This window comes from Trichosurus vulpecula, chromosome 5, assembly GCF_011100635.1.
Source record: "Trichosurus vulpecula isolate mTriVul1 chromosome 5, mTriVul1.pri, whole genome shotgun sequence".
Lineage (NCBI taxonomy): Eukaryota > Metazoa > Chordata > Mammalia > Diprotodontia > Phalangeridae > Trichosurus > Trichosurus vulpecula.
Window position 1 is genome coordinate 132,121,874 of NC_050577.1, and position 22,471 is coordinate 132,144,344.

At 36.2% G+C, this 22,471-nt stretch overlaps 1 protein-coding gene across 1 annotated transcript; it reads right to left on the reverse strand.

Annotated features, from left to right (window-relative positions):
- Positions 1–2,655: 2,655 nt before the first annotated feature.
- ANKRD7 (ankyrin repeat domain 7) lies at positions 2,656–13,221 on the reverse strand. The gene is made up of 7 exons (XM_036761945.1): positions 12,824–13,221; positions 9,572–9,686; positions 9,278–9,451; positions 6,719–6,825; positions 6,243–6,380; positions 4,365–4,494; positions 2,656–3,727 (listed from the first exon to the last, which is right to left on the reverse strand). Exons 1-6 carry the CDS (start codon positions 13,084–13,086, stop codon positions 4,389–4,391), a joined length of 903 nt encoding a protein of 300 aa, XP_036617840.1. The 5' UTR covers positions 13,087–13,221; the 3' UTR covers positions 2,656–3,727; positions 4,365–4,388.
- Between the last annotated feature and the right edge of the window lie 9,250 nt (positions 13,222–22,471).

Sequence of the window (22,471 nt, forward strand, 5' to 3'; positions counted from 1 at the left end):
CATAGGTTCCCCACCCCTGCTAACTCCTCCAATACCACAACCACACCAAAATTAATTGTGTCATATTTTAATATCTGGCAATTTGATGGGTATTAAACAGCATCTTAGAGATATTTTTATTTTAGTTTCTGTGATTGTTAGATTTTAAACTTTTTATGTGGCTGTCAATTTTCATTTCTTTGGAGAAGTGCTTTTTTCTAACCTTTGATTTTCTGTTATAGAATGGTTCTTATTCTCATACAAGTATCACTTCCTTACAAATTTCTGGTGTTAGAATAAGGACTTGACCCATGATTTCATTGGTATAGTGAATTCCTGAGTGAGAAAACTCACTCTAGAAAAACCTATCGGTACCTTATCAGTCTACAATTATCCCTTCCACATCACGGGGATTAGGAGCACATGTGATCTAGAAAGTCTGCATAAAATTTTTTGGTCCTCCCTTTGTGCCAGAGAAGTTTGAATTTTTTTTCTTTTTCACTTATGGGATGTTCACAGTACCTTCTTGTAAAATTTGGGTTAAGTATTTGGCCGTAGGCTCTATGTCATCTGCTGGACTCTGCATCTCTTCTGTAGCTTCCACAAAACTCTCCAAAAATTCCCATTTAATTTCTTAGTCCAGTCCACGATATATTAAAATTGCAATGAGGAAAGTTGCAATGTGGAAGGGTAATAAGGGTCCATTAACCTGCAGAGAACCCCATTAGTTTGCTTAGCCAATGCAACTTCTTCACAAGGAGATACTGGGGATTCTGCTTCTAGTGCGATCCTGGTGATATAATGGAAGGGGCTTATAGAGACCGTGAAACATGTGTAGAAATTCTTTAGCTGGTTACAGCCTGCTAACCATATGGTTAAGAGGTCTTATTTTATTTATTTTTTGAATTGGCTGTATAACTGAAACTTACAGCTTCTTCAAAAAGGGTTAGTCAGCTTCACTCCAATTTTTTCATCTTAATGTTCTTGGGGGATCTTGATGAGTCCTTCACTCCTAGTATCTAGTGAGAGACAATGCTACAAACTAGGGAAAGGCCTTAGGATATTCTCCCCTTTGAGGTCACATGGCTCTGTGAAGGGCCTTGATCCACGGCCTTTTTTTCTTTTCCCTTTTAGGGAAAGGAGCGTAATCTGGAGACCAGGGAAGTGAGCCACAGAAATATGGGAGTTACAGCCCAGACCACATTTTTTGTAGCCAGTCCAACATAAATGATCAGAGGAGCAAGGATTAACCTTCAGGAGTTACCTTCTAGTTTAAGCTTGGACTCAGCTGGCAGTCAAATGTATCTGAATGTAACCTCATCTGGACCAATGCTCTGTAGAAACTAAGCTCAGAGTGTGTCCTTGAGGTATTAGAGAAAAACATTTGTTCTTTTATTATTGTATGTTATTATTATTACATCTTTAAAGTAAATGTCCCTCTGTAAAAGCTAAACGATGTTAGTTAATGAATAGAACTGGGGTGTGATCTAGTAGCACTCATCGGTGGGGAGAACACCATTAATGGAAACCCAACCCAATGGCAGTGGAGAAGAGATACCCCACAAACTTCTCAGGGTGCCCTAGATAGACCCTAGCCAGTTCTGGGAGGATAAGACAGAGCATACTTGCTACATTATTTTTGGAAGCCAATCAGACCCTGAATCACATATAGAAAGCTAATAAATGTTTGTTGACTAACTAACTGAATAATATGTTATTCTCCTTCAGTGAACTTCACATTCCATCCTGTGCCCCCTTGCAGTCCTCCCACAAAATTTTATTTTTTACCTTGGCTTCTAATTTATCATTAAAGTAGATACATACTACACATAAGAGAATATACATATTTTCCCTGGCCCTTCTGATAATTCCATTCTATATTCAATTTACAGGGAAATGATTTAACTAGAATTCAAGTTTTAAATAATTTTTTAAAATCTCAAATAATTTTTAAAAATGAAACAAAGCTACCATCATCCTTAACGCTACCTCTACCTAATAAGAGCCAGGTAAAATAATGTAGTAGTGCTTTAAAAACCAGGGGTATATATGTGCCTGGAAAGAAAAATCTATTCAAGGAAATTAAAAGGACTTCAGTAGCACTAAACAAGAAAAAAATGACAACTAACTTCTCTTGTTTGCGATGTCGGCCACCCAAAAAAATTGACCTTCCTACTTTTATGCTTCTAGCTCACTTTCTAAAATTTTGAAACAAAATACTAGAGTTGAAATAAATGAAAGAAGATGAAATGCCACAGAAACAATGTAAAAGATTAAACAGTAAAAAGCTCTGCAAAAAGTCAAATATAAATTCCCTTATCTAAACTTAAAATTACTATTATGAAGAAAGCTTAAAATTACTATTATGAAGAGCCCAGAATACTTGAGCATATGAAGCTGTCTTTCTTCATAGAGGAGAACTTCCTAAAAGATTTACTGAAACACCTGAGCACTCCAAACAGAGGTGTGGCCCTCAGGATTTTGAATTTCTAAAGAGACAATTTCTCATGTAAACCAGTGATTAATCAAAGTCAGCAATCTGACAAAGCCTTGAAAGTTGCTTTTCCAAGCAGTCCCATGCACCTAGGAGAAGATGGCAAAATACTTGCCTTCCTAGTCACAGCAAGGTTGGTTAGTGTGTATACTCCAAAGTTTACTTTTAAAAAATTAAAATATGACAAGAAAGTTATTTTTATTCTTCAACAGTTGTGCTATCTTCAGGATAGTTTTCTTGAGCCTAAAACATTATTCACATGTTATTCATGACATTTTAAAACAAATATACAAACTGAAATATTAGTGGAAATATAAACAAACTTATTCATAACTAATAAAGAAACCTTGGGAATTTAAGTTTTACATCATGTAAATTTAAAATGTCACAGAAAAAATCATCTCCAGTTTTATTGCTATCTAGTCCATGATTTTACCCATTTTAATCTCTATGCTATCATTAATAAGTATTAATAAGTAACACTAAGTTGCCTTCTCTTAAAAGCAAATTTCAATATATCAGAAATACAAGTACACAAATATACAATTAATATAGAGAAATCATTGTCAAGCCATTGACATGTTTGTCAATGTACATATGTATACATATACATAAACATAGATGGGTAAGGATAAAATAAAGTGTCATTTAACTTTTTCGCTGTTTTTCGCATCTTTTGAGGTATGTACTATGTAATGAAAGTTTACTGATGTAATTTAACATTCTAAAGATTTATGCATGGGAACTTATTAATGAAAAAATAAAGAAGACTTTGGGGCATTTTAATCTTCACAAAGAAGTTTAAAAAACATATATTCTTGAGTGAACAAAAGTTATCTTAAAAAAAACTTAAGTAAATATTTCTTTCCTATTTTCTGGTCAATTCGTCACAAAACTTGGAAAATTCTCTTAAGTTAAGAAAAATCTCAAAGAATGTGAAGGAAGACTCCTTAAATTTAGAATTTACATTTGTGCTGTTTTAAAATATTCAGTCCTTCCAATAAAGGAAGTATTAGGCCACTAAGGCACTAATTCTTTGGCTATGACAACCCATGAAAACGAGATATCAAATGAAATGGCAAATACTAAATAGAATAATATAATGAGCATCAGAAAAAATTAAGTGAATGAATATGCAAATAAATGATGTATATGAAAGCACCTTGGAAATTTCAAAGTTAAAAACCATAGAGGAAAACACTTCCATTGAACTCCTACTCTTATGCTTCATCAGCAGTTGAAGGTTACCTTGCCCTGGCAAATAGAATAGAATAATATAATGAGCATCAGAAAAAATTAAGTGAATGAATATGCAAATAAATGATGTATATGAAAGCACCTTGGAAATTTCAAAGTTAAAAACCATAGAGGAAAACACTTCCATTGAACTCCTACTCTTATGTTTCATCAGCAGTTGAAGGTTACCTTGCCCTGGCAAATATGCCTAGGCAAGCAACGGGCCCAGTAGTCAGAAGACAAACATAGTTCAATTCAGACAGGCATACAATCAGAGGCTGACCAATAAGAGATGATACATAAGAACAACACATAAAACCATCTCCTTAGGGCATGAAGAGTAACCACACTGATAAAGTCCTGAGTCATTTGAAATGCTGAAGCCTATAAATCCAAAAAATTATTATACTTTTAGAAACTAAATAAGTGGGAAAATAATTAGGCATACAATATTCTTTACATTGTTTTCAGATGTCAGAAAATTTCATTGACAATGATTTTGAAAAAACCTTTCCTTAAAATGATGGTGCAGAAAGGACTAATTTTTTCTTCAAAAAACAGAGGAGGAGGGAACATAATGTCAAAAATATATGCTAATGTAAAACCTAATTTCATTTCCTAAAAAATTAAGCCACTTCATCCATATAGATCTTACCTCCTTTGATTGTGGCAGGCCCACTTAAGAAAATTTAATAGCAGAAATCCTCTCTGCACAGCTCGTTTCAGGAAAAATGGATTTGTTAAGGTTCTTCTGAATTTTATATTGAGAAATTAGTTCATGATGACTATTCATAAAAAGAAAGAAAATTTATAAGAATACGTTTACCTTCTTACAAATTAATTAACAATTAATACAGTCTAATTCTCAGATTAAAAGCTCAGACATATCAGTGCCCTATAAATATCAAAAGTTCTACCAACTTCAGGAGGAGGTGATGAGGCATGGAAAGGGAAGGGGAGAGAGGAAGGAAGAGGAAAGAATGAAAAGGGGAGAGGAGAGATAAGAGAAGAGGAAAGATGAAGAAACAGAAGATTCTTGATTATGCCATTTCCACAAGCACTTACAAACTGCTTACTTTGTCCAGAGTAATGTGTTAGGCTAGAGAAAATAAAAAGGCATAGCCCTGCTTTCATGAAATGTTCAGTCCAGCAAGCTCCTTTTACTCAAATATAAATAACTATAATACACCATAAGTGTATGAGGAATATACAGTCAAAGTAATATGTAAAGTTCAAAGATCCATTCTATCTTGAGGGATCTGGGAGAGATTTCAAGAAGCAGACATTTGTTCTTTAAAAAAGTTGGACCTGCTTTGGGACATAGTGAATAGAGTGCTGGACCTGGAGTCAGGAAGATTTGAGCTCAAATCCTTGAGCTCCAAAGCCTCAATAACTACTTTTGTGACCCCATCACTTAAGTAAGTCACTTAACCTCAGTTTCCTCAAATGAGAAATGGGATCAACAAGAGCACCTACCCCCCAGTGTTGTTGTGAGGATCAAATGTAATGATAATAATCATAAGGCACTAAGCACAGTGCTTGGTAGTAGTAGATGCTATTTTCTTTATTACCAAGGAGATTGACACCCACTCTGCAACTTATAGACTTAAAAGAATTGCCTGGAGCACTGAGTAACTTGCCCAGGCTTTACATAGCCATTATGTATTAGAAGGAAGACTTCAACCCACGATTCCTGACTCCAAACCCAACTCTAGCCATTATACCATGTTGTCCTCTATTGTCATTCTTTCTGTAATGTCATTAGTGAAGTTATTTTTAAGGGACTCATTACTCAAAAAAGGGTATTTGCCAGACTTGCTAAGAGTACTGATCACTACAAATTGCTACCTATCATTGTGAATTGTGTGTTTGTGTGGGAAATCATCTTGCAAATCATAAAGCACTATATCAATATAATTAGCATTTATAATAATGGTGATAATAAATATCTCTGTTGAAAGTTAGCTGTCACACCAAGAGGAGCTAGAAGTTGCTTCTATAAGGAATTAATTAATTCCTTAAATTCAGTCTTACGGTAAATGAATACCTTAAGGGTATATTATATCTAAGACCATTCATTCTTAAAGATTTTTAAGCCCCAACTAACTGTCAGGAGTATGTAAGGCAAGAGGATAATGCTAGACCTGAATATGTCTTCTTTAATGAGTTCTATGGAGCATTAAACATAGCATCATTGGCTGCTCATCATGCTAACCCACCTGCCCCTAAAATTCCTAACTTAGCTTTCTTTGCCAATAATGATTATACAACCTAATATATTAAAACTATTTCTCTAAGCTCTTAATCTTTATGTTCTATTGCCTGTAAGTCCTACTAATTTGATGGCATTTTCCACATAAGATATGTTTACTACAAAAATTTAACATTTCATAAGATTTAGTGAACACAATAAATAAAATCTATTTTGAATCTATAGATTACAAATAATAAATTACAAAAGATTAAATTATAATTGGTTAAAAATAATAGATTATAAAATATGATTATGGTTTTGAAGCATTAGCACACTAACATCGAATAACCACTACAAGTAGCATAGTCCTCAGCTGTCAATCCATAAATATCTTGCCGAGAAAGGTCAACATCATGTTGTAGGAGAAGATTGACTATACCAATTGGTTCACCACCAACAGCAAGCATAAGGGCCGTTCTGGAATAAGAAAGATAACTTCACATTTAAGCATTTTCTATAACTCTGTATAGAGAAAAACAAAACCTTTTCCCCTATTTCCTGCTTTTCCCTTTGTTTTTGTTCCTTTTTTAAATCTCTGCTTATTTGTAGAGAATGAGGGGATTGTAGCAAATGAGCAGAATCTAATACCCTTTAAAGCAGATGACTATAGCAGCAAAAGAAGCAGAATTGAAAAATAAACAAACATTGGTGCTATGTTGCCTAAAGAGAATTATTCACATTATGGAAGAAGAAAAAAAATCACATTTCAAGTGCCACTGGCTCCCAGCTACCTTAATTAAGTTCAACAAAATTACCTCTGTAACTTATCTGAAGCATTCACATCTGCTCCTCTCTTCAAGAGAGTGGCCACCATTTCTGGGTTATTTTCAGTAATAGCAAGTAAAAGTGGTGTGTGCCCATCCTGCAAAAATATTTTGAAACACTTAACATGAAATGCCCTAATATCATAATGCCTCCACAAAACTTTGACTCAAATGTCATTATAACAGACTGGGCCTGATGAGGGATGGTCGCTTTTAGGTCTAAAACTGGATTGAAATAAGACCCTCATAATCCAGTTAACAATTTGTTTAACCATGGCAGAGAAAGGATATTGAGAACAAGGAAGAGATGTTTGCTCAGGATAAAGCGATTATTCAGCTGAGCACAGCTTTCTGATGTTCATACTCTGTGAAAATGCTCTGTAGTCTCAGGGAGGGGCACCAGCCCCTTGTATCCTGGCCATAAGACAAAAAGGAGAGTACAGAGACTCTAAAGCTCAGAACACAAACCCCTGTCTATGAGAAGACCCAGAGATGCCTCTTTAGAGCCTAGAATACCAACAAAATATATACTAGGGAGGCTGTTGCTGGGGGAAGGATCAAGGTATGGTTAAACAGGGTAAAAGCTTGCCTGGGATATGAGAGAGAGAGATGCATATCCTGTCTAGTAGCTTTCTTTTTCCTTTTCTTTTTTTTCTTTTTACTAATTGTTCCGCTTAATTATTCTTATTAACTAATTAATTATTCCCTGTTTCTACCTGCTGAAGTAGCACAAATATTGTCAGTGCCCTGTAAATTTTGATGCCCTACAAAAAAGCTCTGATTGTTCCACCTTGGTTACAATTCTGGCTTTGCTACAGCAGCATGAGCTGTAATAATGCTATCACACTGGAAAGAAGAAATGTGTCTGTTGTTCAAAGATCAGCCTAAATAAGGAGAGGTTCTTCACAAAAATAGTTAGGTATAAGGTGATGAAATGTTTGGCCACAGATAGCAACAAACACATATATGCCAGATACTAAGTGTGCTGGGGTTGTACTTTCCTTCGATAGAGTGAGTACTCATACCGATGAAATCATGGGTTTATTTGAAAGCATGTTGAAATTACATATCCTTAAAATTAAGATACTTGTGATGAAATTAGGAGTGATAGGAACTCTGTGAATGTCAGGGTACAAGGTGGAGTTGCCTGGAATGAATTCACATACTCAAACTGTCTTTCAATCCAGTGATAAAGTTTATTGTGATGTTGGAAAGTGGGAAAAGTTCTCTTAGGGGGCTTACAAATTGATGAGGTTGGTGCTAGGGCTTATATGGAAAAGGGACAGGAAAAAGGAATGCCAAGGATGCTGGTGAGGTAATCTAGGAACATCAAAGGAATATGCCAGGGGTCCAGATGCCTTGGGAGCAGACACTTCTAATCTACACAGGGAAAAATACATGGAGTCTGCAGAAATAACTTTGTTGATACCAGACAAAGATGGAGAAAAGACAGTTTTTGTTTAGCTGCCATGGGCATTGGTCCTTGGGATCTGGCACCAAAGAGAGTCCTTGGATCAGTATCCCCTGTGTCTGTTCTGATACAGGAATTATAGGGTCGTACATTCTGCAACAAGGGAAAATTTTCTCTCGGGGGAAGAGGGAGGGCTGGGTTAGTTCTAGGGATAAGGTCTTAGGGCTTTTGGGGGTCCAAGTCACATCATTCCATCACTTGAGCTTAGTGTATATAAAACACCACCAACTAAGTAATTTTTAAAGATAGTTTGGCTATAAAACACTTTTTTTAAATTTGACACATAAAACTTTTTCTGTAACTTAAAATCTTGGCGAAGCCCCTAGATCACTGTGAGGTTAAGTTAAATTACCCAGGGTCACACAGTCAGAATGTATTTCAGATGGAAACTTAAATCTATCTCTTCCTGGTTAGAAGTCCAGCTCACTATCTGGTGGGTAACACTGCCTCTATGATCTTCACAATCTATTCATTTATAATTAGTATTCGATTTATCATGGGTCACAGGATAATCTTCAAGTTCTAGATACAATTGCAGTTTGGAAGTCAGATTTAAAATCTGGGATTTAAGGAGGCAAAAGCCTTAAAAAAAGTAAAAGTTAAAATAATATACTTATATATGATACAGGACTTCTGTTTTTGGTATTCTCAATCCCCAAATAAAATAGTTTGAAAATACAATCAAGTTTCTAAAGGACCAATATAAAATGAGTTTCTCTAAATGAATGAATTCAATATGCATGAACTCTTTCTAAAGGTCAAGGATAGAAGCTAACAGTTTCTAATTAATACTATCACATCTTATTTAAAAGAACAGCTGTTCTTTTATGTAGTGCATATGTAGTGAAAAAGCCCAGGATTTGGAATCAGAGAATCTGGATTCATATTTTGCTGCTACTATCTGTGTAACCTTAGGCAAGGTCATTGATCCTCACTTTTTTCATATGTAATATGAGAAAGATGGACAAGTTGTCCTCTAAGGTCCAATCTGTCTCTAACTCTATGTAACTATGATTACCAAGTAAAGAATTTTTTAAAAAAGGACACAGAAAGGTGTTTTTCCCCTAATGAAAGGATACCTTATTTTGTGCTTCAATGTTGGCTTTATGTTCAATCAATTTATTCACTAATGACACATTATGCCCATGAGCAGCATAGTGAAGGGCAGTGTTTTTGTTGATATCCATAAGATTGGGTTCTGCTTTATTTTCTAGAAGAATAGTTGCACATTCTTCCTGCTGACATTGTACTGCCTGTCAATACAATATGAAGAGACCATGAGTACTGCAACTTGACCCTATATGCTAAAGATTTAATTTTTGAATGATATCTAAATGGGATACAATTCATAACTAAACATAATTCATGCATACCTTAATCAACGGAGATCTACTTTCACTGTCCCGGATATTTAATTTGCATTTTCCTGCCACTAAGAGGGACACAACATCTGGATATCCATTAGCACAAGCCAGGTGCAAAGGTGTCCTATAATAAAATAATAGTCTACAGAATAGATTGCACTCTCACCATTGAGAACTACATATGAAATAATAAAATTATACAAATGCAATTAGATATTTTAGTGTAATAATATTTTTGTCTACATATTGTAAGAATTTCAAAATATTTATTACAGAGCAATTTATTGTGATTTGTAAAATTTACATGCTTATCATTATTATCTATATACAATTGAAATAAAATTCTGACCTGCTCTGACTTTAAGAAAAATTTAACCTCAGTAATTTGAAACTTGGATGAAGTATATTTTTTTATTCTTGCTTATGGTAGGAATGACATATATGTACAGTAGGGTCCCTAACATGTAGGTTGAGCTAGTTTTTTTTAGTTTTTTTTTCCCCTCCTACTAAAAGTCAGTACCACCATCCCAAAGACTTAATGGGCCCAAAAGAGTAGGGTTTAAGCAGTTGATTTTGCTTTCCTGTGTTAAGGTTTGCAAAGCCCAGCTCATAAGAAGAAATTGCCCCCTCACACTTAAGATATGGTCCCATTGACCTGGGAATCAGCACACCTTTCCAACCAGACATGTTTCCAAATGGAGATGAAGAGAGCTGAATCTACCTGAACCAGGGCTATATTCCTGCCAAGTAACTTGTTTATGCTACTGTTAAGGAAACATTTTTTTAAAAAAATTTCTCCTCTCTGCTTCTTGATGCGTGAATTCCTACCCTCTTCTTCATCACACTAGATCTCAGAGTCCAACCCTGGGAACTTGGTCTATAAGTGGATCCAGACCACCATACCACTCCAGCTTCAAACCATGTGTGTCCTTGGGTAACTCCCTACTCCTCCATTTCAAACTCTAGCTTCCCTCTATGTGTTGTCTTCCTCATTAGAATGGAAGCTCCTGGAGAGCAGAGGCTGTCTTTCTTGCACAATCAGCACCAGTAAAATGCAAATTCAATTAAAAAAATAAAACAAGAAAATGTATATTCCTGGCTCTTTGCACAGTGTCAGATACATAGTAAACACAATAAATGCTTTTTAAAAATTCACTCATTCATTTTTGTTATGCTAGATAGGCTGCATTTTTTTCATTTCATTCCAATCTTAAGCATGAAGCTGATGTATAAAAAGCCAAGGAATTTTATGACCTTAAATCTGTACACAAAAGGCAAGCCTATGATCCCATTAGCTATTTTGACTGCCTTGTTGTTAATCTATTCTTGATTAATCCTTTAGGGGTCCTCCTTTAGTTATCACTGCTTCCTTTTCTATATTTTTGAAAACTACTCCTTGAATAATACATCTTTAGCTCTCCAGAAGCTTACTTTCTACTGTGAAAATGCACATATACCAGAAATTAAATACAAAGCTAATTCAAGGAAAGAGAGAGTACAATCACTGGGATGGGAGTGGGGAGAAAGATCATGAAAGTGCTTTTTGAAGGAAGCAACACCTGAGCTGAGCCTTTGAGGAGGCTTAAGATTCTAATAAGCTTATGAGGTAGAGGTGAAAAAGTCCATTTCAGTTGGGAAGGGGGTGGTGTGAGGGGGTGTAAGACCAGCTAAATAGGTGAGTTTAGCTGAAATATGGAGTGCAAAAAGGGAAATAATAAATATAAGTCAAGATGGGTAAATGGGAGCCAGATAGAGGGCTGCCATGACAGTGTCTCAGTGACACTCCCTGTCACTTGAGCAGTGAAATGACATGGTCAAACTCATTTTAGAAATATTAAATTGTTTTGTCATAAGAACTGAAGATAATTTATTTGACCACTAACTAAATCTCTGTGACAATAAAGTTGTTAGAGAATTTTTCTTCACTAAATACGATTGTCCTCTTCCATAAAAATATTCCATAAAAATATGCCCCCCAAAATCTGTGCACTTTGCATAAATTACCTCATTTGATCATAATAGCTCACATTTATGCAATGTTTTGAGTTTTACAATGAGTTATCCTCATATCGACCCTATAAGCTATAGTGCTCTAGCTAGTAAGTAATGTGAACTCCATTACTAAGATGAGGAAATTGAGGTTCTGAGACTTACTCAAGGAGAGACACAAAGATTGTGACAGAGGCAAGCCTCTGGTCTTGGGTCTCCATATCTTTTGCTTTTATTACATGTAAATGTCTGTTGAAATGATTTCTGAATTGGGTTTTTGCACAGGATAATTTTTTTCATTAATAGTTCTGTCAAAAGAATATATAAAACCCAGGCCTTTTTTCCTAATACCCAGTAAAACAAGTTTGCACATGTTAAAAGACTTTCCTCTATTTTCAGGAAACTTCTGAATATTTTTGGACAACTCAAAACTTGGTTATTCACATGGTTATTCACAGTGGTTAGTTTCTATAACTATATCTATAGTTAATTTCTCCTGTTTCCCAGATTGCTAATTTTAAAATGCTGGGTTAATCTCTAAATATCTAAGCAACAAAGGATACACACCGGCATGCCTTCCACTACCTTTCAAACAAGATGAATCCATCTGGAGAAGTTGAGTAATACTCAGCTTCTCAGGGCTCCCTAGACCGAAGTGGGGGGAAATTTTAGGTGGAAAAGCACCCCAACATAATAGTTAATTAGGGACAAGATCTGGATCTTTAATTTCATTGCTATATGGAACTTCCAGGTAAGAGGACTCCCTCAACTAATGCATGTCAGCACCTTCTCTGCAATTTGAAATCTTCCAAAAGCTATCTCTTAGAGCACTGAATGTTTGGGATCTCATAGCTAGCATGTAAGTGAGATAGGACCTTGAACCCAGGCCCTCAATGCTTCAAAGCCAACTGGCTCTTCACTAAACCCCCACTGCTTCTCTTAACACATATAGAGTGCTGTAATATTTGCAAAGCACTTCATACATTATTATCTTGTTTGTTATTTTAATCTTTTATCTCATTTGAGTTTATTTGAACTCCCTCATTTGAACCCCATACACAATAGGATCCCCGAGGAGAGATGCTCAGAATTATAGGTAAGTAGTCTCTGTGACCCGTGCCGGGAAACGGAATGTGAGCAATGCTGGTCTCATCCCTTTTCCCTTCTCTACCATCCCTGACACACACACACACACACACACACACACACACACACACACACACCAGCACCACTACCACCACTCTAGCCAGCCCTTCAGTTCCTGTGTGTCACCTGTGTTCTTTATCACGCTTGTCCAGGTCGTGTTTCTTGTACAGCAGGTGATGCTGCACCTTCGCCAGGTCCCCAACCGAGGCAGCTTTGTGAAGTTTGCCCAGGTCCTTATGCCGGATGAAATACCCTGGGGCGCTTGCGGGAGTGAGGATGGAGCTGCTACTCCCTGCACCCTTGATGCTGCCGCTGCTCTCACTTCGGTCTAAAGAAGGGGAAGAGGACAACTGTGCCTTCTTTTTTATGGACTCAAAAAACTTCATCATGATGGCAGCAAAAGGTCCTGGGTCCCTTTTTATCAGTCCCAACCCTATTCCTCTCTCCAGATTACACAGAAGCTTTTAGATACAGATATGGAACTGGTAAGTTTTGAAGAATAGCATAACGTCTTCTGTTACCCTGACAACCCAGAGGCGGAGGGCATTGTATCCCTGGGAAAATAACCGCCAGCCGGGCGCCTTAGAACTCAGGCCCTGTCCGGACCCTGACCCTGACCCCGACCCTGAAGCCGGAGCTAGTTAGAGTAGAGATGCTCCTCCACGCTTCTTTTCGGTCTCCCTGAGCGGGGCTAGGGTGAATTAGGGGCGGAAGGAATGTGTCCGTGGTGGCGTGGGATGGAGGGACTCGCGCCTCCCACTAGAATGAGACTCATAGGGAAAATGTGGCAAAGAGAGACTGAGTCTGGCAGAAGGCAGATACTTTCGCTGCAAACTCTGCCAGGGGCAAAATTTGTTGGTAAAATCTCTTTCATGCGTATTCTTTAAGGATGGTCCTGTTCTCAACGTCGTTTCTGGTTCTCTCGCTGTCCCGGGTCGCCCTCCTCTGGATGTAGTGTAGTTTGGCAACGCTCTTTATAAAATGTATAACCCAGAATTGGACACGATACTCTAGATGTCTTATATATGCGTGTTTGGGTATACATACACAAAGATACGTAATACATTACGTACATAAATAAATATGTGCACACACTGAGAAAGGCATAACGTGTTCTTTGACTTACTGAAAGCGTGATTACCACAAGGAACTAAGTGCTATGCATATATACACATAGTGTATTTACATATAATCACATCTATAAAGTTTCATAATCACATATAACATAAAGTCTATATATCACATATATATGTTTACATGTGTATACATGTATGTGTGTATATATGACTATGTCAGAGCAATAACATATAATCTCTGACTTCACTAATAGACGAATCATGGCCACAAGGAGGGACGTGACATATATAGAGAGAGATATATAAAATTTTATGACTTCTATTAATGAAGTCATAAATTATATGTAATATAGTTTGTATATAGTTACATGTGCCTAACTATGTAGTTACATGTACAAATGTGTGAAACTATGTCTGAAACATGTTATATAATTATATAATTATGTGTATGTAGTTTTTATATAACTATATTTTAGTTATATATAACTGCATGTACATAAAAACTATATTGTTCTATACATATATGTGTAGTTCTATATATACTATACATAATATAACTATGTAGTTACATATGACTATAGTTTTATATGTATGTAGTTTTATTTATTTATATAGTTTTATATGTGTAGTTGCAGATAGCCATATACTCATTATGCAGTTGTATACACATATAGCTGTGTGGGGAGGGGGCAGATAGGTAACTTGGTGAACAGAGTGCTTACTTTGGAGTCAGGAGGACCTGAGTTCAAATCCAGACTCAGATATTTACGAGTTGTATGACCCTGGGCAAATCACTTAACCCTGTTTGCCTCAGTTTCCTCATCTGTAAAGTGAGCTGGAAAAGGAAATGGCAAACCACCCCATTATCTTTGCCAGGAAAACCCCAGATAGGCTCACAAAGAGTCTGACATGACTGAAAAAATGACAACAAATATCTATATATATATTTCTTCCTTTCTTGTGGCCATGATGCTTCTATTAATGAAGTCAGAGATCATATTAACCTTTTTTCTCTTACAATTTTGGCTTAACTTGAACTTAGACTCTACTACAAATTCCAGGTATTTTCCACAATAACTACAATCTAGCCATATTTCCTAATACCTTGTATTTGTGAGATTGATCTTTTGAGCCAAAATGCAGGACTTCACATTTGCTGCACTTGAATTTTATCTTACCTCAACCCAGCCTGCCAGCATCTTTTGGATTTTAACTGTCATATTTATTTAGTTAACTTTATGCTATCTGAATATCTGAGAAGTATTTCCTCTGTATTTTTATTCTCTCTATCTGCTTTTCATGGAATGCATTCTCTTCTCACCTCCCTTTCTTCCTATATCTTAATTCCTCCAAGGCTCAGTGCAAGCATTACCTTCCATGAAGCTTTTCCTGATCTCTCCCCACTCGCCAGTATCCTCCTCAAAACTACCATTTGTCTGTTTTCCATCCATTCTGTATATACGTATAGAGCTGTATCGTCTCTACAGATATAATGTAATGCCCTCCTTGAGAGGAGATACTCTTACATTTTTGCTTTTGTCTCCTTGGTACCTACCTGAATGCCTGGCACATAGTAAGTGCTTAACATTTGTTTGCTGATTTATCCAATCACTCAATATAGTAGCACAACTGGTATGTAGCATTTTAATGTTTAAACACCTTCATAACTCCCACTTGATCCTCGTAACAACAATATGAAGTGGCTGCTATTATTGTTCCCATTTTACAGATGAAGAAACTGAGTTCAGAAATGTTAAGGGATTTTCCATTACAGTAAACTACTTTCCAATCTAACAAAACACTGCCATGGACAGTTTTGCTCTACCAGGCTCTATCTGAGGTTGAATTCTCCTTATAAGAGACTGATAGCAAGTCCTTTAAATAACAAGTCCTTCTAGCAGTTTTTAAATGGTCCAATTTATAACTTTGAATTTTTTTAAAATTTATGCAAAACTTTCCAGGAATCCACTTATTGAATAACTTGGGATCTATGCATGCTGTCTTCTCATTATTGATTTCTGCTCACTATCCTTCTCTTCTCTGCCTGAAGCTGTAATTCACCACATACTTCATCAAATATTTTTGTCTTTTTTTTAAATTTAAATTTATTTATTTAAAATATTTGGTTTTCAGCATTGATTTTCACAACAGTTTGAATTACAAATTTTCTCCCCATTTCTACCCTCCCCCCCACTCCAAGATGGCCTATATTCTGGTTGCCCTGTTCCCCAGTCAGCCCTCCCCTTTTTATTTTATTTTTTTCTTATCTTCCTCCCTCTTCTATCCTGTGGGGTAAGATACCCAACTGAGTATGTATGGTATTCCCTCCTCAGGCCAAATCTGATGAGAGCAAGGTTCACTCATTCCCCCCTCACCTGCCCTCTCCCCTCCTCCCACAGAACTGCTTCCTCTTGCCACCTTTATGCGAGATAATCCACCCCATTCTATCTCTCCCTATCTCCCTCTCTCAGTATGTTGCTCTCTCATCCCTTAATTTCATTTTATTTCTTTTAGATATCTTCCCTTCATCTTCAACTCACCCTGTGTCTGCTCTCTCTCTTTTACACATATATATATATACACATACATACATATATATATATATACATACATACATACACATACATACATATACACATAGATATATACATACATACACATTCACTTATACATATACATAAACATATATATATGCATATTCCCTTCAGCTACCCTAATACTGAGGTCTCATGAATCATACACATCATCTTTCCATGTAGGAATGTAAACAAAACAGTTCAACTTTAGTAAGTCCCTTGCAATTTCCGTTTCTTGATTACCTTTTCATGCTTCTCTTGATTCTTGTGTTTGAAAGTCAAATTTTCTATTCAGTTCTGCTCTTTTCACTGAGAAAGCTTGAAAATCCTCTATTTTATTGAAAATCCATATTTTGCCTTGGAGCATGATACTCAGTTTTGCTGGGTAGGTGATTCTAGGTTTTAATCCTAGCTCCATTGACCTCCGGAATATCGTATTCCAAGCCCTTCGATCTCTTGATGTAGAGGCTGCCAGATCTTTGGTTATTCTGATTATGTTTCCACAATACTCAAATTGTTTCTTTCTGGATGCTTGCAGTTTTTCTCCTTGATCTGGGAGCTCTGGAATTTGGCAACAATATTCCTAGGAGATTTCTTTTTTGGGATCTATTTGAGGAGGCGATAGATGGATTCTTTCAATTTTTATTTTGCCCTGTGGCTCTAGAATATCAGGGCAGTTCTCCTTGATAATTTCTTGAAAGATGGTATCTAGGCTCTTTTTTTGATCATGGCTTTCAGGTAGTCCAATAATTTTTAAATTCTCTCTCCTGGATCTATTTTCCAGGTCAGTGGTTTTTCCAAGGAGATATTTCACATTGTCTTCCATTTTTTCATTCCTTTGGTTCTGTTTTATAATATCCTGATTTCTCATAAAGTCACTAGCTTCCACTTGCTCCAATCTAATTTTTAAAGTAGTATTTTCTTCAGTGGTCTTTTGGACCTCCTTTTCCATTTGGCTGATTCTGCCTTTCAAGGCATTCTTCTCCTCATTGACTTTTTGGAGCTCTTTTGCCATCTGAGTTAATCTAGTTTTTAAGGTGTTGTTTTCTTCAGTGTATTTTTCAGTATTTTTTTGGGTCTCCTTTAGCAAGTCATTGACTTGTTTTTCATGATTTTCTCGCATCCTTTTCATTTCTCTTCCCAATTTTTCCTCTACTTCTCTAACTTGCTTTTCCAAATCCTTTTTGAGCTCTTCCATGGCCTGGGGACAGTTCATGTTTTTCTTGGAGGCTTTTGTTGTAGGCTCTATGACTTTGTTGTCTTCTTTAGGCTGTATGTTTTGGTCTTCTTTGTCACCAAAGAAAGAATCCAAAGTCTGAGACTGAATCTGGGAGTGCTTTTGCTGCCTGGCCATATTCCCAACCAACTAACTTGACCCTTGAGTTTTTCAGTGGGGTATGACTGCTTGTAGACTAACGAGTTCTATGTTCCACGTTTGAGGGGGAGGTGCCAGCTCTGTCACACCAGCTCTAACTCTAGGAACTGAGAGGTTAAAAGGCATTAATTAGCAAAAGATCTCTGGAAAGCTGTGGAGAAAGACTACTGAGGTTGGGAGATGGAGATAAGCTCCTTTAGTATGCAAATTGTTAGTCATTTAACTTTAAGGTTTAAGATAAAAGCAGCTGGAGAAGAAGTTTGCTGAGTATAATTTTTTTTTCATTTATTTGAAATGTTTGAGGTAGTTTGGGTCAAAATTAGGAAAGAAAGATTGAAATTGTAGTGAGAATATGGAGAGTAAAATGTTTCAGTAAAGATTGGGAAAGAAAGAAAGATAGAAGCTGGAGATAAGGGATTTGGGTGGGGGTAGAACAGCAGCTAAGTCCATGTGGCTCTGGGTCCACGTGCTCTTAGCCTGTCCCTTCCCCCTCACCGCCACCCCCCCAACCCCCCACCCCCTGACTACCTAAGGAATTGGAATACCTAAAATGGGGCTTGGCAAAAGCTGACCAGTGAGGGTCAGGGAGACAACTTCAAATCTGGATGAATTTATAAAAGCAAGTGATGATATGAAATATAAATTTTTTTATATGAAATATAAATATAAATTTTTTTTTCTTAATTCACTCATGGCCAGGCAAATATTCCTAATACCTAGGCCAGAGGAAATTTGCATTTTTAGAGTTCTCTTAGGCTGTAAAATTTGAGAGACCCTTGTGAGGTCTAAATTTTGTTATATATATGAATTGATCTTTTTAAAATGGTGTGATAAAAATGTGATAGTTTGAAACTTTTATATTTGGTTATGAACAAGTAATATTACTTTTAATCTCCACATGTTGGTAATGAGATGAGTGACTTCCTGTGTAAAGAGATTTAAAATGCATTCACCTAATTTGATGGGTAGTTTCAAGTTTTAAATACCTAAAAATGTTGATGGCATTAAATTTGTACAGTTTAAACATACATTTGTATGATTTAAATGTTGTTAAGTATTGTACTATCAGAGAAAAATGATGAAGAGTTTAAAGCTGTTATTGTTCACTTAAAATTGTTTTCTATCATATAATAGCATTTGGAGATTGTTAACTAAGACTTTGTGAGATCTCCTCTTGCAATTGTTATGTACATGAAGTTTTGTGAATAAAAAATTTGGAAACTTTGTGATATCTAGAAATTCTGTAATAACAAAGAATTGTCTTGTTATAATACTTTGGGAATTTATGAAAAAGAAACTTAGAATCTAGATGTTAGGCTAAGAATTGTACTACATATATATGTGTGTGTGTGTGTGTGTATACATATATATACATATATATACATATATATACATATATACATATATATACATATATATATACATATATATATATATACATATATATGTATATATATATATACATATATAAAAACAAAGAGTGAATACATTAGGATAGATTTCCAAACTCTGTCTCTGTGCAAAAGATTTAGGTGTGGTAGAATTCCTATTGAGCAAATGAGAATCCTTGGAAAAATATAGGGGTGCAATTTTCAAGCCTGTATCATCTAAAGATATATTTATGTATGTTAATCTGGACGTATATGGACTAATTTGGATGGCACTGTGGGTGTTTGTGAATGAATCCCAATGTTTAAAGGTTTATAAAGTTTAAAAAGTTGTGACTGCTTTGAAAAGCCAGTTTCTTCCCCCACTGCCCCCCTTTTTTGATCTAGATAAGCTATCTATGCCCACCTGGCAGAAGGGAAGAAAGGGGGAGGGGCAGCAGTTACCGAGATTTAAGTTTTACTGAGAAAGAGAACAGCAGGGGTTAGAAGCCATCAGACCTCCAAATCTGCTTTATAAAGTCAGCAAAAAGTAATGGATTTTTAGGATAAGATTAGATTTTGAGATGTGGGTCTTAAGGGTAAAGTTTTTATTAGTGGAATTTGCCATCTGATGTAAAAGAACCAACCCTCTGGGGGAGATGATATGATGCTGCCTCTTTTTTATGGCAGGTCTCTGTAATCAAAAATAAGTAGTTAGTGATAAAAGGAAAGTCATATACTTACAGACCTAGCAGGTTTTATAGGGAACATGGAATATTTGATTAATGCAAATACGTGAAATCTTTCTGTTTTTAATCAAATGATTGGGTAAATTGGTAATCTTGTATAGTCATATGAAGGATAGTATTCTTTCTAAATATTAATGGGAATAATTGGACAAAGAGAAAAAGAAGTTTGTGAAATAAAGATTCAAATGTAAGGTTGAATCATTATCCCATAGAGTAAGGTTGGGATTTAAAGTTACTCTGTATCTATGTGAAATAAGGTCCTTAAATGTTTCAAAGTGATATAAGAGCCATTGGGTGTTAATACAAATGGTGTAATTAATTACTGGAATTAAATCAGAGACATTTTCGGTTTGTGGAAAAGAATTTCAATGTGTTAATCTCTTTAAGAGAGATAAACTGTAGAATATTGTTGCACTGATGGGGAAAGCTAAATGTGGCTGTTTGGATTTGAATTAATTTCATGGTCTAAAATGTAAAGATAGAGTTAATATTTGAACCTATCATATTTATATGGTTCAATTCTTGAAGAATATCTCATTCTTTCAGATCAGGTGTAGTTAGAGGAGAATAGAAAAGCCTGGGAAACTGATGCAAATGTGTTAGAGCAATAACTTATGATCTTAATGGGAAGACTTTATGAACAAAAGTGGAAGTACATGTAAGCTATTTAAGACTCACTTTAAGGATGTTCCTTAAGCCATGTGAGATTATAGTCATATCTAAACTGATTATTGGAACTTGCTATTAAAAGACTCAATGGGACTGTTAACTGACTGGTTTTTTTGAGTCTAACTCCAGGTATGAATATCGAGGAAGGCTGATCCAAGATGCCAGCAACCCTGATGGGGGGGGAGGAGCAGGTGTGAACTGCAGGTATGATTTCATGGTAAAGTTAAGAGGGCAACTGTTCCACATGTGCTGAGGGGGGACCCTCTTGACCTGATCCCTTAACTGAAACCTGGCAGACTTTAAGCCTGGCTCAATGCAGCTTGCAGTCTGACATAACTTCTGCCTGGAGTTGAGAGGAAGCTGGGGAAATATCATCCCCTTGCTATAAGTCCCTAATCTCTAACTGGCAAATTTCTATAATCAGAAGGTTTTGTAAGTACAGTAATAAATCTGTTAAAATAATTGATTATGGAACATCTTAGGTTACTATAGAACTGGGACTAGTGTTCCTCTACAAGTTACGGTAGCTTATTTTTTTTTAATTTATTTATTTATTTTTAGTTTACCACACACGGTTCTACATAGTTTTGAGTTCCAGATTTTCTCTCCTCCCTCCCCCCCTCCCTCCCCAAGACAGCATGGAATCTCATATAACTGTCATGTATAACTTCGCATTGAATTAATTTATACACTAGTCAAGTTGTGGAGAAGAGTTTTGACCAATGGAATGAATCATGAGAAAGAAGAAACAGAACCAAAAAAAAAAACAAAAAAAAATCCAAAAACAAAAACAAAAGAGAAGCAAAAAAGGCGAGCATGTAGTGCACCTCGATCTGTATTCAAACTTCACAGTTCTTTCTCTGGATGAAGATAGCATTCTCCATTGTGAGTCCCCTGGAGTTGTCCTTGCCCCTTAGGTTGCTGAGAAGAGCACAGTATGTCAGGGTTGGTCCTCACAGAATCCATATATCTGTGGCTGTGCACAACGTTCTCCTGGCTCTGCTCCGCTCACTCAGCATTATGTCGTGTAGGTTTTTTCCAGGTTGTTATGAAGTCTGCATCATCCCCATTTCTTATGGCACAATAGTATTCCATCATCTTCATATACCACAGCTTGTTCAGCCATTCCCCAATTGATGGGCATCCCTTTGATTTCCAATTCTTAGCTACCACAAAAAGAGCAGCTCTAAATATCCTTGTACATATGGGTCCTTTTCCCGCTTGTGTGATTTCTTTGGGATACAACCCTAGAAGCGGTATTGCTGGGTCAAAGGGTATGAACATTCCTGTGGCCCTTTGAGCATAGTTCCAAGTTACGGTAGCTTATAAGGGCCTTGTATAGGGTCATGTATAAGTTAGGGTCTTTTAAATTCTTGGTAATGGCAAGGAGACAATTAGGTCAAGGGCTTGTGAGAATAGTATTTTGTTATTTGGTTAATATCATGCTTGTCTAAAGCTTTGTTACAATTAATAATGTTAAAAGAAGAATGGTTTGTGGTTTATTTTGTAAATGACATCAAAGAAACATGGCAAGACTAAAAGGTTAAGAATTTATATATACTGTGTTAAAAATTGGTTATTTAATGTCTTTATGTATGTACTGGAGCCTGTTGTTAATTCCTTAGTGAAATCTCATCCTCCTGTTGGGGAAATTAATAATGGGTTAATGTAAATTATAAGAAACTGGGTTCTGATATGAATTTCTTAAACATGACAACTGGCCAAGCTTTCAATTTTGAATTTGGAAAATTGATCAGGGTATTAGGATTAGAAATGGTAACTTTAAATTGTGCTGAGGTAACTGTTATAGGAGAATGGAAAGAAAGCTGGTTCCTATAAGAAGACAAGAAGAAGATGCTGAGATGCTGTGCTGGAGATGGCTGGAACAAATATCAAGGACCAGAGGACTTTATTGATGATGTTTCCTGCCAGACGGCTGTATGGGAAGAGACTTTTGAATCT